The sequence below is a fragment of the Doryrhamphus excisus genome, chromosome 1 (genome assembly GCF_030265055.1).
Source record: "Doryrhamphus excisus isolate RoL2022-K1 chromosome 1, RoL_Dexc_1.0, whole genome shotgun sequence".
Taxonomy (NCBI): domain Eukaryota; kingdom Metazoa; phylum Chordata; class Actinopteri; order Syngnathiformes; family Syngnathidae; genus Doryrhamphus; species Doryrhamphus excisus.
The window spans coordinates 30078863-30100604 of record NC_080466.1 but is presented as its reverse complement, the minus strand read 5'-3'; the positions used below and the strand labels follow the sequence as shown (position 1 = coordinate 30100604).

The window sequence follows — 21742 nt, the reverse complement described above, 5'->3', positions numbered from 1 at the left end:
TCCGCCATCTTTGACGAGAGCTGCACTGCTTCCCCCCATTGAAGGAGAAGAAGTGAGAGGGATTCGGCGCAGTGCCTTTGCAGCACATTCTCCACACAGGAAGACACACAAGCTGCGGGCCAAAATACGAGCACATTTCCTGCTGTGCTGACAAGAAGCTTTGGTGAGTTTATTATTTTTATAAATATACATATCAAGTATTTCCTCATGTATCCTCGCCAGTTATTTTTTTTATTTTATTTTTTGCGCATTAAGACTCTAAAATGCTTTCTTGTCTTCTGAATGAATAAGTGATTGATATGTGTTTACGTCATGTTTGCGTGGAATTTTGAGCATGATTTGGTTTATTTTTAAAACGGAAAAGTGGCAATGCGTGACCTCCCGCCCGGTAGAAACGCGCAGTGGATGGATGCGATGCGCAATAATGCGTCGATTCAATGTGGGCGTTTTCTGGCTTTCAGAACCATGGACAGCGACAGCGCATCGCTTGTCGAATCTACGTGAATTTATTGTGTTGTTTTTTTTTAACTCTTTGAGGGGAATTGAAACGGGGCCGGATGTTGATGTCGCAGCAAAGATCTTGCAATCGATGGACTGCAAAATGGGGTGCATGCGGGTAATGGTAATAGAAATCCAAATCCAATGCAACAGTCAAATGTGTCATGTATACTTGGTGAATGCGTCCTTTTTTTTTGGCTTCCATGCGGATGGCGACATACATGTGCAACATGGTAAAACCACGCAGACGACCCCCCCCCCTCTCCTCCCCATTAATGAGCATGACCACGCACGTGCTGGATTTTGAGAATTAAAAAAAAAATATATAGCTCATTATTAGTTTTATTACATATTTTATATGTATTACTATGTATTATCTAATAGTAATGCTGTCTAAAGTATTGTTAATATGGGCTACACTACATCCACAGCATATATATATATATACTGTATATCGGTATAGCTGATTAGAGCTTCCAAATACGGTGAACACTTGAACACACCACACACACACACACACACACTGCCAAGGATGCTGTGGTTGCCATAGCGGCTATACCGTATCACCTTTATGCAGCTTGCAGGGGAAACGAGGGGGAGAGGAGGACCACATTGAGAAGGATGGATGAATGATGACGCACAATATTAGCGCGTTCATTCATATTAGCGATGAACGCATATTGTACTGATGTTGGTGTACTGCAATTCATACTGCGTACTGACTTAAATGTGTTTTTTTTTTTTTTCAAAAGTGTCTGTGGGTATCGTGGATCTGACAGTTTTAAGAATAAAGTTGTAAATTCACGACAATAAAGTCGAGAAAAAGGTCGTAAATATATGAGAAAAAGGTATAAAAAAAAGGGTGTAGTCATGTAGACGTTGGCCTCGGGTATGGAAGGTAGGCGTGAGAAGGGCTAGCCATGCTAATCTGCGTGTGCTGTGTTTTGCTGCAACGTCATAAATAAAAGCTGGCCTGAAGCAAGGGGAAAGTTTTCTTCTATGCTCTATTTATGCTCTATAAATTTATGACTTTATTTTTGTAAATGTATTCCTTTTTTTCCTTAAATTTGCAACTTTATTCTCGTAAATTTACTACTTTTTTCCCCCACAAATTTATGACCTTATTCTCATAAATTTACTACTTTTTTCCCCACAAATGTATGACTTTATTCTCGTAAATTTATTACTTTTTTCCCCACAAATTTACAACTTTTTTCCCACAAATTTATGACTTTTTTCCCGTAAATTTATTACTTTATTCTCATAAATGTAAGACTTTTTTCCCTGTAAATTATGACTTAATTCCTGTAAATTTACAACTTTACTCTTATGAATTTAAGATTTTTTTTTCCTGTAAATTACGATTTTATTCTTGTCAATTTGCTGCTTTTTGTCTCAGAAATTTCCACTTTATTCTTGTTAATTTATTACTTTTTTTCTCGTAAATTTCCACTTTATTCTCGTTAATTTAACAATTTTTCCCCCGTAAATTGAAGACTTTATCATCATAAATTTAAGACTTTTTTCCTGTAACTTTCCAAATGATTTCTCGTAAATTTCCAACTTTTTTCCAGTAAATTTACCACTTCATTCTCGTAAATTTAAGACTTTCTTTCTTCTAAATTTATGACTTTATTCTCGTAAATTTACTACTATTTTCCCCCACAAATTTATGACTTTATTCTCGTAAATTTATTACTTTTTTCCCCTTAAATTTACAACTTTATTCTCATAAATTTACAACTTTTTTTCCCCCCAAAATTTTGGCTTTTTTCACGTAAATTTATGACTTTATTCTCATAAATGTAAGACTTTTTTTCCCTGTAAATTATGACTTAATTCCTGTAAATTTACAACTTTACTCTTGTAAATTTAAGATTTTTTTCCCATGTAAATTACAACTTTATTCTTGTCAATTTGCTATTTTTTTGTCTCAGAAATTTCCACTTTATTCTTGTTAATTTAACATTTTTTTTCCCGTAAATTGAAGACTTTATTCTCATAAATGTAACATAACTTTACCACTTCATTCTCGTAAAATTTAAGACTTTCTTTCTCGTAAATGTACAACTTTATTCTCATAAATGTAAGACTTTTTTCATCCTGTAAACTACGACTTTATTCCCATAAATTTACAAATTTATTCTCATTAATTTAGCACTTTTTTTACCGTAAATTTACAACTTTTTTTCTTGTGAATTTAACATTTATTTTCCATAAATTCAAGACTTTATTCTTATAAATTTTTAATTTATTTTTATAAATTCTAGATAGTCAAACTGACAACTGTCATTTTCCAATCACTGTTTTAATCACTGATTGCTCTGAGCCCCATGCTAACGCTAGTTAGCATGACTTAGCACAATCACTGCTAGCTAACCTTTGTCTCTGAACGTGGTTAAAGTATCATCAAGTACAAAACAAATGTTATGTTATGTATCGTGTTTTGAAACGGGCAACAAAGTATATTATACTTTATATATATATATACTTATATATATATTATATTATACAAATACTAAAATATAAAATAAATAAAATAAAATGACTGCATGCTAAGACTGAAGTGTGATACTGAAAATGTTAGTATTGATCTGAAAGTACATACAGTGCCAAATACTGATACATAGAAAAGAAATAAAAATCAATATTTGGATTGATCCACGCACCCCTACCATATGTTACAGCGCCTTTTTAGATGTGTCAATCATCTTTTCGAAGAAGCTGTGAGGATTTTGTTCTAGATGTCGGGATGAAAGACAAGAGTTTTGAGCTTTTTTTTTTTCTTTGTTTTTTTTTTCTGTCCAGTCAGCGCTCCGAGGAGAGCCGCTCACTTTCTCCCAGACACGCTCAGCATGTAAACAACAACACAAAAACAAAATGGCCGCTCCCGAGGCACTAAAGCTGCAGTGGTGCAAAGAGAGACAGACGATTTAGTGAAGCGTTTGTAGTTTTCTGGACGTCTTAAGATTCTTAGAAAGGAGTACAAAAGACATTATATAAATTTTGGAGTCAAGATTATTTTTGCCTTATGAAAAAATATTGAAAATTGATACTAATGACAATTATGTACCATGTAGCATTGTTAAAAAGCCCCCGGTTTCTACTTGTTTATATCTTCGTGCGTCACTGATAATGTGCCAATCTGCCAATCGTTGAGCTGTTGCGCTGTTGTGTTCGGCGGTTCTTGAATGCACCATAGTCCATCAATTAATGCATCATCTTATTTTAGCATTTATTAATAGTGAGTACCTATGAATTTGATAGGATAAATGCCTTTAATAAGTGTGTGAGGCATCCGGATTGTGTCGCATGTGAACAATGGAAAGGAGATGAATCAATTCTAATAAGTCACTGTTATTGCAAATGTTGATCCAAAATCAGAGCGGAACAAATCGTGTGTTAAAAATAGGCATTTTTCGGAGAAGAGCATTCACAATTGCTGGTTAGCGTGGAACAGAAATGCCACAAACGGCTTGTTGGCAGATCTACGTGGATCCATTTTTGGATTCCTTTTTAAAACATGGAAAATATCAAAATGTCGCCTGAATCTTGATTTTTTTTTTAGATCCTTGATTTAGACGATATTTGGTGTCACATTTGTTTGCCGTCATGACATTTTGTGGTTACGATGTTTGGTTTTACAACATTTTGTGTTACGGTGTTTCATGCTATGACATTTTCTGGTTACTGTGTTTGATGTTATGACATTTTGTGGTTACGATGTTTGTGTTACAACATTTTGTGGTTGCGATGTTTGGTGTTACAACATTTTGCGGTTACAATATTTGATGTTACAACATTTTGTGGTTATGATGTTTGGTTTTACAACATTTTGTGTTACAGTGTTTCATGCTATGACATTTTGTGGTTACCGTGTTTGATGTTATGACATTTTGTGGTTACAATGTTTGGTGTTACAACGTTTTGCGGTTACAATATTTGGTGTTACAACATTTTGCGGTTACAATGTTTGATGTTACAACATTTTGCGGTTACGATGTTTGGTGTTACAACATTTTGCGGTTACGATGTTTGATGTTATGACATTTTGTGGTTTCGATGTTTGACATTATGACATTTTGAGGTTATGATGTTTGGTGTTACAACATTTTGAGGTTACGATGTTTGGTGTTACAACATTTTGCGGTTACAATGTTTGAAGTTATGACATTTTGTGGTTACAATGTTTGGTGTTGCAACATTTTGCGGTTACAATGTTTGAAGTTATGACATTTTGTGGTTACAATGTTTGGTGTTACAACATTTCACGGTTACAATGTTTGGTATTACAATGTTTTGTGGTTACGATGTTTGATGTTACAACATTTTGTGGTTACGATGTTTGGTGTTACAACATTTTGTGATTACAATGTTTGGTGATAGGACATTTTGTGGTTATGTTGTTTCATATTATGACATTTTGTGGTTACGACGTTTGGTGTTACGACCTTACGACCATGAAGAGTACCTCGTTGTGCGTTGCTACAATGACGGACCACGTGACATTTCATTTTGTCATTCTGCTGGAAACAAAGAAACATAATGTATGTAGTATACACATTGTATATACACAGAACAGAAGTACATATACAGTATATAGTATATACTAACAGTAACAGTGCCTCTGTTGGTTGGCAACAGATCAGTAGATTACGTCAGGTTCATGTTTGTTGTTCATACATGTCATTTGTGCTAACGTAACGTCTTCCACTTGCTTACAGGCATCAAACACAGCAGTTGTGTTGTAATTTGATATTTTTGAGTGTGTGTGTGTGTGTGTGTGTGTTGAGTGTGCTATCCTCCAGGCAAGCCTGATTGCTTTTTAATGTCTCTGTTTTTATGACTTGTCAAATATTTAACAGGCTCTGAAGTGGCCTAGCTACTCCAGAACTGATGTGAATGAAATGCAGAACACTTCCAGCTGAGTTCTGATATCAATCAGGATCACCGGTCGTGGATGTCGTTGGAATTATGCTCTTTTTATATTCCCCAGCTGCTCCGTGACCAGAAGGGGGAATGGAATGCCTCAATATTGATGAAGTCGTTATGGATTGATGGTGGTTTTAGCTGAAGGAATTCTGCTGACGCTATGCTAGAATATTGACTAGGGAATATGGAATATAGACTAGCTGTCTGACGTCAACGTCAACATCGTCAATGTAATCAACACTGGCATTGTTTAGTAAGAAAAAGAACATGAAGAAGTAAGAAAAAACAACATAATGGACACTAGACATAGACTAGTGATGGGAAAATCCATTCCTTACACTGATCTCAGGTCTGATGAGTCACTCACTAAAGTGAATCGGGTACTTCGTTCACTCAAATTACCCGTCATTCCTCAGCGTTCATGCACAAACTACCATTGAAACTACTCATGAGTTGGTGAAATTTGAGTATTCGTCAAGCACTGGTGAGTCCGTGAAACTCAAGTCTCCGTCACACACCAGTAAGTCACTAAAACTCGAGTCTTTGTTAAATCCCTGTGAGTCAATGAAAGTCCAATTTTCATCTAGTACCCATGAGTCAGTGAAACTCAAGCACCTGTGAATCGGTGAAATTTGAGTATTTGTCGATTACTAGTGAGTCAGTGACACTTCAGTATTCGTTGAGTAGCCATGAGTAAGTGAAACTCAAGTCTTTGTCGCACACCAGTGAGTCAGTGAAGTCCAGTCTTGATCAAACACACATGAATCAGTGAAACTCAAGCACCTGTGAATCGGTGAAATTGGAGTATTTGTCGATTACTAGTGAGTCAGTGACACTTCAGTATTCGCTGAGTAGCCATGAGTCAGTGAAACTCAAGTCTTCGTCAAGCACCTGTGAATCAGTGAAACTTGAGTCTTTGTTGAGCACCTGTGAGTCAGTGAAATTTTAGTATTCGTCAAGCACTGGTGAGTCCGTGAAACTCAAGTCTCCGTCACACACCAGTAAGTCAGTAAAACTCGAGTCTTTGTCAAATACCCATGAGTCAGTGAAACTCTAGCACCTGTGAATCGGTGAAATTTGAGTATTTGTCGATTACTAGTGAGTCAGTGACACTTCAGTATTCGTTGAGTAGCCATGAGTCAGTGAAACTCAAGTCTTCGTCAAGCACCTGTGAATCAGTGAAACTTGAGTCTTTGTTGAGCACCTGTGAGTCAGTGAAATTTTAGTATTCGTCAAGCACTGGTGAGTCCGTGAAACTCAAGTCTCCGTCACACACCAGTAAGTCAGTAAAACTCGAGTCTTTGTCAAATACCCATGAGTCAGTGAAACTCTAGCACCTGTGAATCGGTGAAATTTGAGTATTTGTCGATTACTAGTGAGTCAGTAAAACTTCAGTATTCGTTGAGTAGCCATGAGTCAGTGAAACTCAAGTCTTCGTCAAGCACCTGTGAATCAGTGAAACTTGAGTCTTTGTTGAGCACCTGTGAGTCAGTGAAATTTTAGTATTCGTCAAGCACTGGTGAGTCCGTGAAACTCAAGTCTCCGTCACACACCAGTAAGTCAGTAAAACTCGAGTCTTTGTCAAATACCCATGAGTCAGTGAAACTCTAGCACCTGTGAATCGGTGAAATTTGAGTATTTGTCGATTACTAGTGAGTCAGTAAAACTTCAGTATTCGTTGAGTACCCATCAGTAAGTGAAACTCAAGTCTTTGTCAAGCACCTGTGAATCAGTGAAACCTGAGTCTTTGTTGAGCACCCGTGAGTCAGTGAAATTTTAGTATTCGTCGGTTAACGGTGCATTGACTTAAGTCTCCGTGTAAGTCAGAAAAACTTGAGTCTTTGTCAAACCCCTCAGTCTTCATGTAGTACTTGTGAGTCAGTTAAACTCAAGTATTCGTTGAGTACCCATGAGTTTGTGAAACTCAAGTCTTCATCAAGCACCTGTGAATCAGTGAAACTTGAGTCTTTGTTGAGCACCCGTGAGTCAGTGAAACTTAAGTATCTGTGTAAGTCAGAAAAACTTGAGTCTTCATCAAACCCTTAGTCTTTATGTGGTACTTGTGAGTCAGTTAAACTCAAGTATTCGTTGAGTACCCATGAGTTAGTGACACTCCGGTCTTTGTCAAGCACCTGCGAGTCAGTGAAGTCCAGTCTTCATCAAGCACTCTTGAGTCAATGAAACTCAAGTCTTCATCAAGCACCTGTGAATCAGTGAAACCTGAGTCTTTGTTGAGCACCCGTGAGTCAGTGAAATTTTAGTATTTGTCGATTACCGGTGAGTCAGTGAAACTTGAGTTTTCGTTGAGTACCCATCAGTCAGTGAAACTTAAGTCTCTGTGTAAGTCAGAAAAACTTGAGTCTTTGTCAAATTCTTCAGTCTTCATGTAGTACTTGTGAGTCAGTTAAACTCAAGTATTCGTTGATTACCCATGAGTTAGTGACACTCCAGTCTTCATCAAGCACCTGTGAATCAGTGAAACCTGAGTTTTTGTTGAGCACTTGTGAGTCTGAGAAATTTGAGTATTCGTCGGTTACCTGTGAGTCAGTGAGACTTAAGTTTTTGTTGTGTACCCATCAGTCAGTGAAACTCAAGTCTTTGTCAAGCAGCCATGAATCAGTGAAACCTGATCTTTGTTGGGGACCTGTGAGTCAGTGAAACTTGAGTTTTCTTTGAGTTCCCATCAGTCAGTGCAACTCAAGTCTCCGTCACACACATGTAAGCCAGTAAAACTTGAGTCTTTGTCAAATCCCTTAGTCGTCTTGACACTACTCGCGAGTCAGTTACACTGAAGTACTCGTTGAGTACCCATGAGTTAGCGACACTCCAGTTGTGTCGAGCACCTGTGAATCAGTGTAACTCCGGTCTTTGTCAAGTACCCGTAAATCAGTGAAACTTGAATCTTGGCCAAGTCTTTGTGAGCTTCATGAAGCTCTTGTGAGTCCGAGAAAACATATCAAGTCTTCGTTGCGCACTTGTGAGTCAGTGAAATGTGAGTCTTTGTCAACTGGTCCTGAGTTACTGACACCCGAGTCTTTGTCGTGAGTAAGTGAATGAATTAACGGAGGTGAGTAACCATGAGTCCCGAGTCGGTAAAAAGACTTTATTCATGAGTCACATCCTGTATGTCTAACATCGGTTGGGGGGGGGGTCGACATGAGCGTGACCGACTTAAGCAGGTCCACGCTGACTCGTTTACAAGTCTCTGCTTAGACTTTTACAGCATCGTAAACCAAATGTGCTAAAATCCAAAACACCGTCAACATGTACAGAGATTGCCTCAGTGGTTTTTTCATCATATGCTAATCCCACCAGTCCCCCCCCCCCCCACCACCACCACCCCTCCGCCCCCCATCTTTTTAGTGTTTCTGGGGCCCCCCCAGAACACCGTCATGTCTCCTCCCCTAGCAGTCAAATACCGGCTGTAATAGCATGCAGTGATATTCCAGTTAAGGCGACTGATATCATCGCAGACGCCCTTGTGTTCACCTTGCATGGGTCTTTTACTGGCAGATGCATCCACGGCAGCATCTCCCTTACAACGCAATTAAGCCAATGATGAAAGTGGTTTCACTTCGCTTGTTCTTGTCCTTTTGTCTTTTGGAAGCCCTTGAATTCGCCCGTCAAAAATGCTGCGAGGCATCGATACCGTGTTGTCTTGTGGGATTATCGACTTCATTGTGTAACGTAACCCGGAAGAAGAACTTAGGTTTGAATTGTTATTTTCCTATGCAGTTTTGCATCGGTTTATACCAGTAGCATATAGCATATAGCATAGCATTAGTAGCATATCTGTTTAATATGTTCAAGAAAGCTATTAACTATGTGTGTGTGTGATGAATAAGGGTCGGGGGTGAGGGATTCTCGGGTCAATAATGCATGTCAGTGTCTGTAGAGCCACCCGCCAGGACGTCGCTTAAGCACTTAATGCTAGCTCCTCTCCGGAGAGAGAGAGAGAGAGAGAGCTCCAGCTGAAGTGACACTTAGGTGTGTTGTGTCATGTTACATCATCGTTATTATTCAGGCGGGGGTTATGCTTCTAGCAAATATAGCATAGAAAAACAAAGCGTTGTGGTTGTGGGGGATGGGGGGGCTGCATGAATGCTGCCGGCACTGGGGATGCATGAATGCCGACATGTACTGTGATGCAGAATTTGAATTATCATAATTTCTCAACTTTATTTTGTTTTGTTTGTCTGTCATATTATATTTTATTAAAAAATCAATATGACAATATTTTTTGCATAATATTGCAATTTTTTGCTCATTGGAATATGCCTTTTTTTCTCTCAATATTTTGACTTTATTCTTGTAAATTCTTAGTTTTTTCCATGTCCTACTTTCCTCTTGTAATTTTGACTTTATTCTCATAATATTATAATTTTTTTTCGCAACCTAATTTTCCAAAAAAATACAACATTTTTCCTCATTGGAATATGCCTTTTTTCTCTTAATATTTTGACTTTATTCTTGTAAATTATTTCTTTTTTCCATGTTCTACTTTCCTTTTGTAATTATGACTTTATTCTCATAATATCATAATTTTTTTTCCAACTGAATTTTCCAAAAATTAAAACTTGAATTTTTTTCTCTTTGGAATATGCCTTTTTTTCGCTTAATATTTTGACTTTATTCTTCTAAATTCTTAGTTTTTTCCATGTCCTACTTTCCTTTTGTAATTATGACTTTATCCTCATAATATTATAATTTTTTTTTCCAACCGAATTTTCCAAAAATTAAAACTTCAGTTTGTTTTGTTTGACTTTAATATTTTCAACTTTATTTTATTAAAATGATATTTTTGGTCCTGTCCAATATTACTAGAATAGTACTATTCATCTAAATTCCCTTACTTGCTAAACAGATTTGTTATTGTTTGCCTTTATTTGATGTTTTTGTTATGCATATTTGGAGCGGCTGGACCGGAGCAGGAGGGGATAGAAAATACAAAAAAAGAAAACAGAGAGGGGAGTGCGGGGACAAGCGGGGGACAATACAAAGTATTTGATTGGAGATGTAGTATCTAAAGAAGAAATAATACTACAGGATGGAGGTGCGCAATCCCGTGTTACATTCATATCTGATGTTATTGTTCCCATGGCGACCATTGTGAAGTCATAAAAAGGCATGATAAATTGATACACTTTAAAGTTGAATAGATGCTATTCAATGCTATTCCTTATGTATGGAATTGCAGCTTGTATTGCTAGCCATTTATTTCAAATCCTATATGGGAGTCGATGCCGCGTTCAGCCTAAATCCAATAATCGCCTGTCTGAGCCATACATCACCTTTTTACGAGCCCCCCCCCCCCCTTTTCTGGAGTGCCATCAATTCAACACCAGCGCTAATCAGCAAACCACACCCTGACACGCTCCTACAGGCGAGCCGGGTGTAATAAAAGTGTCCACGCGCTCTTATTTTGACAGGTTTGTTTGTTTAGTGCTTCATTCTACAGCCCTGTTGTGTGTTTTAATAAAAGTCAGCATCCTGATTTTTATCGTCTCCCTGTTGGTACCAGGTCACAAGGTCACCTTGGTTAGAGTCCGGTGTTGTGGTTGTGTAATGGGTGTACCGTAATGGTGATGGTGGTGTGTGCTCATCTAGCATCTTAGCATTTAAAATCTTACTGGGATGAAAATGTTGTCATATTTGAACATGGATTCCAATTTTGCGGCTTCAGTTTGTCACGTTTTTTTTCAAAATTTTATTAAATAATAAATCATTGCTGTTTTGTGGTTGTAGACTGCCTATTACTTGTCAATAATATGCATATTTTTGTGCCTATATTAAGCATTTTCAAGCATAAAAACGGCTAAATGAACTAAAATACAATTATAAGGCATTCAGTAGACACATTCAAACACATGTGATGATATGTAGTACCCCAAACTAGTCACTAGGTGTCAGTAATGTCAACTAAACTAAAGTAAACTCTCCCAATGCTAGCATGTGAGAGTCTATATTATATCTTATTATGTCTGCTATATATATATATGGTTGCACAGTGGTCGAGTGGTTAGCACGTAGGTCTCACAGCTAGGAGACCAGAGTTCAATTCCACCCTCGGCTATCTCTTTGTGGAGTTTGCATGTTCTCCCTGTGCATGCGTGGGTTTTCTCCGGGTACTCCGGTTTCCTCCCACATTCCAAAAACATGCTAGGTTAATTGGTCCTGTGATTGGCTCGCCCGAAGACAGCTGGGATAGGCTCCAGCACCTCCGCAAACTCTCGTGAGGATAAGCGGTAGAAAATGAATGAATGAATGTCCGCTATATTGCGTAATAGGAGTGTAAAGTTGACTATAGGGGTGTTATTTTACCTTCAGACATCTCTACAATGTTATTTTACTATGCTAATTAACCCTACTTTGTAGAGATTCCCTGCACAAATTAACAGCAATTAGTGTACATTGGGGCCCGTTTATGTCGACACCGCCTCGGACTGGTTGACTGACATCAACATCGACATCAGCGGTTGGTTTTGCCAGAGGAATATGTTGACATCCTCGTCGTCGTACACAATTTAGGAATAATTTCATGATTCTGAATAAAATACATTACTTAATATTTGGACTTGACTTTAGACTTGACTCAAAATTTTAGATTAAAGACTTGCAAAACACTGACTTTGTTAGTGGCAACGTTAACAACACTACAACACGTCAACATAAACGGTATATTGGGTATATTACCGTACCCAATTTCCCGTCCTCGGTTCCAGTCTTTTGCTTCTTTGCATTCCTCTAATCTCTTTCTGGGTTTCTAAGAGCTTCCAGGAAGAGAAGATTTCAAGATAAAGTATCTTCAAAATATCCTGGAAACACACAATTTATCTCGATATGCTATTTTGTTATCGTACCTTTCAGTTTATCATGCAGCGTGCTTTTTCAGAGGTGATGCACGGCGGAATACAGATACCGATCAATCCTTCTTTATGTACTGTCACCTTGATTTTATTACACTTGCACGCTCATATAAAAACATTACAACAGATTAATCACGATGGGCAACTACGCCGGAAATATGCTAATTTTGTACTGTATTTAATGAAGAGGAAGATAAATGACAGGACAGGATTATACGTGTATGAACGGATCCAAACCAACTAAATACGTCAATCAAGCTTAAAAAAAAAAAAAACACACAAATCTAACACTAGTCTTTTTAGAACATTTCAATCACACTTTAAACCAGGGGTCTCAAACACGCGGCCCACGGGCCAAATATGGCCCGCAGGACACTAGTTTGAGGCCCCCGCCTTGATATGAAAGTTTGATATGGATGCTGTACGGTATCATGTACCCAGAAAAAATTATTATTACGTTTGATTAATGTTCATGTTAAAGGTTAAATAACTGTTAATAGTTATCCTCCCTATCCGTGTGGAAGTGGTAGGTTTTTGGCTATTTAAGTTGAAAGGAAATAACTTGAAGGCTACCGTTTAGGTCGCTAGCTCTCTAGTTTGCGAGTTAGCATGTGTCTCTAGACCCTGCAGTTGCGCAATATGTTGTATATAAAAAAAGAGTATAAATGTGACTATAGTCATGTTTTGTCATGTCTACAGGGCTCTAATAATGCTTTGTTCATTTTAATCTGAAAAAAATAATAATTTGTCTACCCACCAACTATATGTGGTTTCTTAAGTTTTTATTATTTGCCGTTTTATTGTTATTATTATATTTATTTATTTATTACTGATTGATTGATTTTCTTTATTCTTGATTTGTTTATTTATTTGTCATCTTATTTTGTGTAGAAAAATAAAAAGTAAGATATTTGAGAACAGTGGAATGTTTTATCAGAGCTTTTCTTGTAGAAAATTGGAATTTTTTTAAAAAAATTGTTTTTAATAAATGCGTTTTTTTGCCCCCAAGTAAATTGAGTTTGAGACCCCTGCTTTAAACCGTGTTATTATGACCAATGAAGAGTAGCGTTCAAAGACATCACGTAATTGAAGGTACTTTGTTTTCAGTGTATTATTCAGCATACTTCAATGTATTAAATTGTTTATCCGAATTAAGAATTCCGAAACAAGTCACAAGAACATCCGCCTCATGTTTTTCTTCATCTTTTTTTATGTATTATAAAGGTGTTGTGATGTACGGAGTGTCCGTGAATGCACGTCGTGTTCTTGTAAAGTGAATGAGGAAGTGTGCTTCCCAGGATGAATGGACGAGAGACGTAAGTTCCAAATAGTACATGTTTGTTGGAATGGTGCTGTTAGTGATGTGTTCAGGTTAGAATGCAGTTAAAAAAAAAGAGATTCAGACGCTGTGTGACGCTTTGTGGCGGTGTGGGGAATATCCGCCATGATTTTTCTATCTGTCGTCGTAACAGAGAGCCGCATTTGCTATGGCGTGAGTGAAGTTCATTACACTAAAAACACTAAAGTTTTTGGTTTGTTTACGGGTGGTTCTCCATTTAAGGTCATATTTAGCGTACATACGGATGTTGACGTTTTCTTGTAAAAACGAAACAAGCTAGGAATCACGAGAAAAACGGTCAACTGTCAGGCCACGTGTCACATTGTTTGCTATTAGTGAAAATGAGTGTTAGCATTATGTTGACATTTGCAGTTAATTGATGCTATTGGAATATTAGCATAGTAAGATTCATTCATTCATTCGTTTTCTAATAATAATATACATTTTATTTGTATTGTGCTTTTCAGAGTGCTCAAAGACGTGTTCCAGTAGAAAAAAAAAAGAAATAAAAATACAGTTGAGTAAAAACAGAGTAAACGATGCATTAAAATACAATATCCAAACATTCATTCAGAGCTAAAACAAGGCTAAAAGCGGGCGGGGCACAGCAGTCAGGTATTAAAAGGTATATACCCTTATCCTCATGAGGGTCGGGGTGGAGCCTATCCCAGCTGTCTTCGAGCGAGAGGAGGGGTACACCCTGTAAAATAACACCTCTATAGTCACCTTCACAGTCCTATTATGCAATATAGCAGAAATTAATTTATTAATTTTCTACCGCTTATCCTCACAAGGGTTTGCGGGGGTGCTGGAGCCTATCCCAGCTGTCTTCGGACGAGAGGACTGGTGGCCAGCCAATCACAGGGCACATACAGACAAACAACCATTCACACTCACATTCATACCTATGGACAATTTGCTATAGGGGTGTTATTTCACGTCTGGAGGACTCCAATGTACACTAATTGCCATTAATTTGTGCAGGGAATCTCTACAAAGTAGGGTTAGTTAGCATAGTTTGTATAGTAAAATTGTAGAGATGTCTAAAGGTAAGGACATTCATTCATTCATTCTCCACCGCTTGTCCTCACGAGGGTCGCGCGGGGGTGCTGGAGCCTATCCCAGGCGGGGTACACCCTGGACTGTTGGCCAGCCAATCACAGGGCACATATAGACAAACAACCATTCACACTCACATTCATACCTATGGACAGTTTGGAGTCGCTAATTAACCTAGCATGTTTTTGGAATGTGGGAGGAAACCCACGCATGCACGGGGAGAACATGCAAACTCTACACAGAGGAGATGGCCGAGGGTGGAATTGAACTCGGGTCTCCTCGCTGTGAGGCCAGCTTGCTAACCACTCATACTAGGATTATTAATACAATATTTTGCATGGAAAATCCTGTTTCTAATCTCCTAAATCTTAACATTATTAGAGACCTGCAGATACTATAACACCCCCACAGTCACCTTTACATTTGTTTACCCAGTACAGCAGATATAATCAGAGAAAATAAGACATATTAGATATAAAGATGGGCGGTTATCATGTAGCCTACACAGTCAGGAGATCGGAAAGACCTGGGTTTGATTCCCATAGGCTTAAGGATTGTTTGTATTTTGTAGCAATGTTGTAGTATATAATCAGAGTAATTGTAGTAGTTAGAAGCTACTAGTTACATAATGGTTGCAGTACTGTACCTCCTCCTTGTTGGGAAAAAAAAAGGATGAAGAGAAATTCAGGAAGCGCTGAGGCGAGCTATGATGCAAAATGTGACGCCTGTAAATTGAGCCATAAAGTAAAAAGGTCAGCGCGGTGTGTTCAAAGCCCAATGTTTGATTTTGGTTACATAAATCTGCAGGGAAGCGATAATCCGTCCACTCCACCCCCCGTGTCAAGTCGCCATGAAGTCTGCTGTAAATCGGACCGGATTCAGACGCGAAGCACTGCGGTGCGCCGTGCACTTTGAGGTTTATGTAAGCCAACATGGCTGCTGTTGTGAAGCCACGCAGCACAGAAAAGGCGAGCAGAGAGAGAATTTAGGGCAGGAATACCATATTTATATATTTTACTTTATAATTAATCATTTATTTATAATAATAAATATAAGATATAATAAAATTATTATATAATAAAAAAATAAATTAATAATTTATTTTACATTATACTATTTTTTTCTTTTTTTTCAATTTTTATCCGAATATTTCAGCTTCATCCCATGTAATGTTTAAGTTTGTTCCAATAATATTACGACTTTACTCCCGTAGTATTTTACACGTTATTTTTATAAATATATATCTAGCTGTCAGGCTGTACAACCAGCACTGCTCCCAATAGACTTCTACACTGCTATGTACATCTGTGTAATATTTTGCTTTTTACATTCAGTATAGTTACTCCAGACCCCATTCACTGTGCAATATCTGATCAACCTCCATGTGCAATATTAAGGCTCTAAATGCAATATATTAAGTTCTATGTGAAGTATTTCTTTAATGCCTCATATTAACTCACTAGCAAGATCTCAGTGTATAGACTGGTCATATATATCATCTCGTCTCATATTATCTACATACTGTATTGTATATAACTCTGGGAAAAACTGTTGATTTTTGTTAATACTTGAGTCGTTATATTGTTTATTTTTCTATATTGTGTATTTTGTACTGCTTAACTGATTCTGTACTCTTGCTGCTGTGCAATACAAATTTCCCCACTGAGGGACGAATAAAGGCATATCTTAATCTTAATCTTAATCTCAACTCTATGTTCCAAAAATTGCATGATTTTTCCTCATGTTAAGAATTTATTCTTGCAAAAACCTTGTAAAATTCCTCATTAGTATATGACTTTTATTCTTAATATTTTGACTTTATTGTTGTTTTCCCCCTCAAATATTTTTACCTTTTTATTTCATTCTCATATTACATATTTTTGTGTAAAAAGTATTATATTTATTTATATATTTAACTTTATAATTAATAGTTTATTTATAATAATAAATATAATATATAATTAAATTATTATTATATAATTAAATTAATTTATTTTATATTATATATTATTATACTATATTTTTTAATATTTCAACTCGGCTCCAAAAATTAGAGTATTTTTTGACTTTATTGTTGTTTTCCCCCTCAAATATTTTTACCTTTTTATTTCATTCTCATATTACATATTTTTGTGTAAAAAGTATTATATTTATTTATATATTTAACTTTATAATTAATAGTTTATTTATAATAATAAATATAATATATAATTAAATTATTATTATATAATTAAATTAATTTATTTTATATTATATATTATTATACTATATTTTTTAATATTTTAACTCGGCTCCAAAAATTAGAGTATTTTTCCTCATAATTTAAAAGAATCTATTCTCTGAAAATGTAATGTTTTTATCATTAGAATACAAAAAATTTAAATTATTTAATTTTAATTAGTTAATTTATCTATTTAATTTTTTTTTTATTAAAATGATTGGTTGATATAATTTTTTTTCCTGATTTAAAAAAATGCTGTGTACAGCACATTTGTGTTCATTCCACCACATGTCATGTTATCGGCTGATATCGGTATCGGAAATTGAGAGTTGGACAGTATCGGTAATATCGTTATTTGGCAAAATAAAAGCCAATATCAAACATCTTCATATATAACATCCTTTTCTTTAATCGTTCAACTTTATGCTAGTAAATCATGCAAGATTTTCTCATTAGATTACAATGTTAAATTGTATTTTTAGAATGTGCCAAGGGTCCATTTAAAAAAAAAAAAACAGCCACGTGTGGTTAATGGCCCTGGGCCGCACTTTGGAGACCCTTTGCTCTAATTGGACATTCCTCTGCAATCATCCGTGCTTGCTCTCCTTCCATGAAGTCACATCTATTAAAGCCGTGCACGGCTACACGGCTACATTGTGACACCGGCCTCGCTGTACTTAAAAGAACAAATCGGCCTGACGTTGATCATTAGCTAATTAGCAAATGTAAGCACATGTTTGTGGTGTGAGCGGCCATTGTGGCTTGTCCTTTCATTTCTGGTCAACCTCAGTGCAAATGAGCCTGACACGCTTGTAGTAGCCGAGCCTTCTGATGGTGATCTATCCTTCGGCAACCGTGCGGTGACCACCGGCTACTGGTTCAAGGTCACGCCGTGATTCGGTTAGAAGTGTTGACACATCACTGGCCTCAGCTGTTTACACCAAATCCCCGGCTGTCTTGTTTTCTCTTTCAGCTCTTTCTGGATTCCCTCTAGGATCTTTTCTTCCCTGTTGGAGACCCTCTCCACCCCCCGCACCCAACAGCCATGGCAGATGACGCCGACATGCGCAACGAGCTGTCAGACATGCAGCAACGTGCCGACCAGCTGGCCGACGAGGTGAGAACAAGCACTAGAATATGGCGATACGATACGATAACGTATCACGATACCATATATCACGATACTGTTAACAAGGCAATATTTTTTTGTAGTTAAAGATTATTTCCTGGAAAAACTGAATTACACCAGCAATATGCACTGCTGGGGGTACTGATGAAAGTACATAGAAAGATGAAAGTACACAGAATGTACTGTATATAGTAGTTGCCGCACCCTTCTAGAAAAAGGAAAGTCAAGTCATAAATTGGTATATTGGGGCAGGAGCCAATCACAAGCTATCAGTGATCTCAAACAAAAAAAACATCATACTCTGAAACATATAAACATGTACCAATATGAGTGTAAAAAATACATTTTAAACTGTTCCCATAATACATTTTCATTGGAGGAGCATATTAAGCATTAAACTCATATTAGGATGTTTGTATATTTGTATATACATGTGTTTCATGTTAAGTTGCTGTCTGATGAATTTAGTGTAGTTTGTAAAGTGTTCATTAAAAGGTGACGCTGTCATGTTGTTATACTAGTGTTATACTAGTATGTGTGTGTGTGTGTGTGTGTGTGTGTATATATATATATATATATATATATATATATATATATATATATATAGTATAACACTAGTATAACAACATGACAGTGTCACCTTTTACATTATGATCTACATTACTACCTTTAAAACAACAACTGTTCCCATAATGCATTTCATTGGAGGAGCATATTAAGCATTGCGAATGGCTTCTGTCCACCAGAGGGAGCCACAAAGCAAAAAGAGGGAAGCTGACGACATCGCAGCACAGCTTTATTTTAAACTCATATTAGGATGTGTGAATATTTGTATATACACGTGTTTCATGTTAAGTTGCTGTCTGATGAATTTAGTGTAGTTTGTAAATGCCTAAAAATATCCATATCATACTTTTTAATAGCAATACAGTATCATGGAACGAGTATCGTTATATTTTCCTACACCCCTAACAAGCACAATAATTTCTGTATTCTGTCATATGCACTTGGAATATTATAGCACCAAATGTTATTAACTCATTCAATAGCAGCCATTTTTTCAAAAGACATCAAAATAACAAAAAAACAAATATAACACCACGGAATTGTTAAAATTTTCACAATTGGAACTGAACTATGCGTGTGCACGCGTTAGCATTTTTCGGACATTGCGTAACCATCTGCACGCTACACTCCTCCATGCTCTCTCAACGCCCTCCAAGTCCTACGTCAAAATAAATTAAATGCGACTTAGACTGTTATTGAGGACAGTAAGGTTGGTTACTATCTGTACGATGCGTTCAGGTGCTCAGTAGATCACTTTAAAACCTGCAAAAACTTGTAATGTGTCTTTCTGTCTTCCTGGTGGCATTTGTGGAACAAAGAACGGCTTGTAGGTCAGCAACTGTTTCACATCGGGGGGTCACCAATGTGGTTTTTACGCATTTTGCGTCATATAGCCTTGCACACCCCCCCCCCCAAAAAAAACATGGCCCTAAAACGTAAGCGAGAGGCCTTTACTCCCTTGTGTCCGCCATATATATATAATATATGCAGTATTCATGTATGACCTTGTGTGTATGTGGGTGTTTAGTTCATCCCCACTGAACGCCTGGAGTGTGTCACCACCCCCACCCCCCTACCCCACGTTCACATATGACTCACACTGACAACCACTAGCAGAATATTGAGCATCCCGGAGAATAAAATGTGCACAAAATGGTGGCATGATAAACAGTCGGGACTATAAAGACACAAAAAAAAAAAAACTTTTTAAAATGTTAATTTTTTTACATTCCCTTTATTTCTTGATGTGGATACTGCAGGGATCAACAGGAAGCTGTGTCAGTGTAAGACGGCGATGTCATCGAGTGTCCCTGCTGGGGGGGGGGGTGCAGCCTCATATAGCTTGGGAACCAGAGCTATATGTGGTATAATAACCACATTCTATCCAAATACAGTATAGCTATACACACACCAGCATAATAACATCCAATAGAAAAGCTACCTTAGAAATAATAGAGTATTTATCAGACAACAGTATTGCAGTTGCAGAGATGTACCATAATGACATTGTAAATACTATCTGAGAGGTAGTCAATGATGATTTCACACAGGTTTTTTTTTTACATGTTTTATTAGAAAAATCATATGTATTTGGTTACATTGCAGGACTCTTACCATTAGTGAACAAGGAAGAGCCCAAAATGAAAGTACACAGAATGTGTAGTAGTTGCCGCACCCTTATAGAAAAGGAAAGTCAAGTCATAAATTGGTATAATGGGGCAGGAGCCAATCACAAGCTATCAGTGATCTCAAACAAAAAAACATCATACTCTGAATCATATAAACATGTACCAATATGAGTGTAATATGATTTTTTTTTTAAACTGTTCCCATAATACATTTTCATTGGAGGAGCATATTAAGCATTGCGAATACCTTCTGTCCACCAGAGGGAGCCACAAAGCAAAAAAGAAGGAAGCTGACAACATCGCAGCACAGCTTTATTTTAAACTCATATTAGGAATGTGTGAATATTTGTATATACACGTGCTTCATGTTAAGTTGCTGTCTGATGAATTTAGTGTAGTTTGTAAAGTGTTCATTAAAAGGTGACGCTGTCATGTTGTTATACTAGTGTGTGTGTATATATGTATGTATGTATGTACTGTATATGTATATATATATATATATGTATATTTATATATAGTATATATATATATATATATATATGTGTATATATACTGACCTATTGTGAGTGATGCACTGAAATAGACTGAATCTAGACGTGTAACAATTCCATACTAACATTCTCAAAGTACTACCACAATAATAAACACACTTTATTAATATTTGTACACTTTATTTATAATTAACACACTTTATAAAACAATATAGCATCTGTACAGGAAGTGATCATATAGTTTGTTTACTGAATGAAACAACCAATGAATATTACAGTCAAGAGTACAATATGAGCTTACATTGCATGTCACTTATTTTTCCAATAATAGCTATTTTTTTTCCCCCCCGCAGTCACTGGAGAGCACTCGTCGTATGCTGCAGCTGGTGGAAGAGGTAAAACTACCTTTTGAAAATATTCAAAATGTGCTTTTTTTTAAATGACATTTATGGTAAATATGTAACCTGTTGACAACTTAAATCTCCGTCTTATACAACCCCCACTAATAGTCGTTCCTAGCCGCCATGTCAAAGCGAAAGCTAAACATAGCAGCAGCGCCGTTGGATGCTCAGGTTGTCTCACATAATAACATCACTCCTCAGCCACAGAGAGACGTCCTAGCGAAGAGGATTCATTTTATTTAGGATTGTTAGCCGAGCCGTTCCCACCTTGAAAACACATCTTGACTGGATAGGATGTCTTTTTTTTTGCCGAGAAGCACCCAAAAAGCACATAAAACGCCAGTGTTTGAGGGCGTTGATTTTTGAAAAAAAACGTAAGGGGTTAGTATGTCGTTTTTTTTTTATTTTTTCAACTTGCTGAAAATGCACTTTTCTGGTGAAAAAAACAGGGGAAACCTCACACACACTCACCAGGGGCATCCAAAAATGGCATAAAATGCCAGAGTTTGAATTTGGTGACTTTTTACAAAAAACGTAAGGGGTTAGTATGTCGTTTTTTTCTGTTTTTTTTTTCAACTTGCTTCTAATGCACTTTTCTGGTAAAAAAAAAA

The 21742-nt window shown here is 36.8% G+C and overlaps 1 protein-coding gene across 3 annotated transcripts in view; it reads left to right on the top strand.

Moving 5' to 3' along the window:
* Positions 1-21742, top strand: part of snap25a (synaptosome associated protein 25a) — a 39181-nt gene continuing 17439 nt past the window's right edge. For 2 of the 3 annotated variants that reach the window (XM_058064556.1, XM_058064537.1), the window contains exons 1-3: positions 1-163; positions 17889-18032; positions 21084-21125. In XM_058064556.1, the coding sequence (XP_057920539.1) occupies positions 17961-18032; positions 21084-21125 (114 nt within the window). In that variant the 5' untranslated portion in view covers positions 1-163; positions 17889-17960. Of the gene's footprint in view, positions 164-13538; positions 13613-17888; positions 18033-21083; positions 21126-21742 lie in introns of those variants that run through there. The other variant, XM_058064547.1, reaches the window with a different exon arrangement.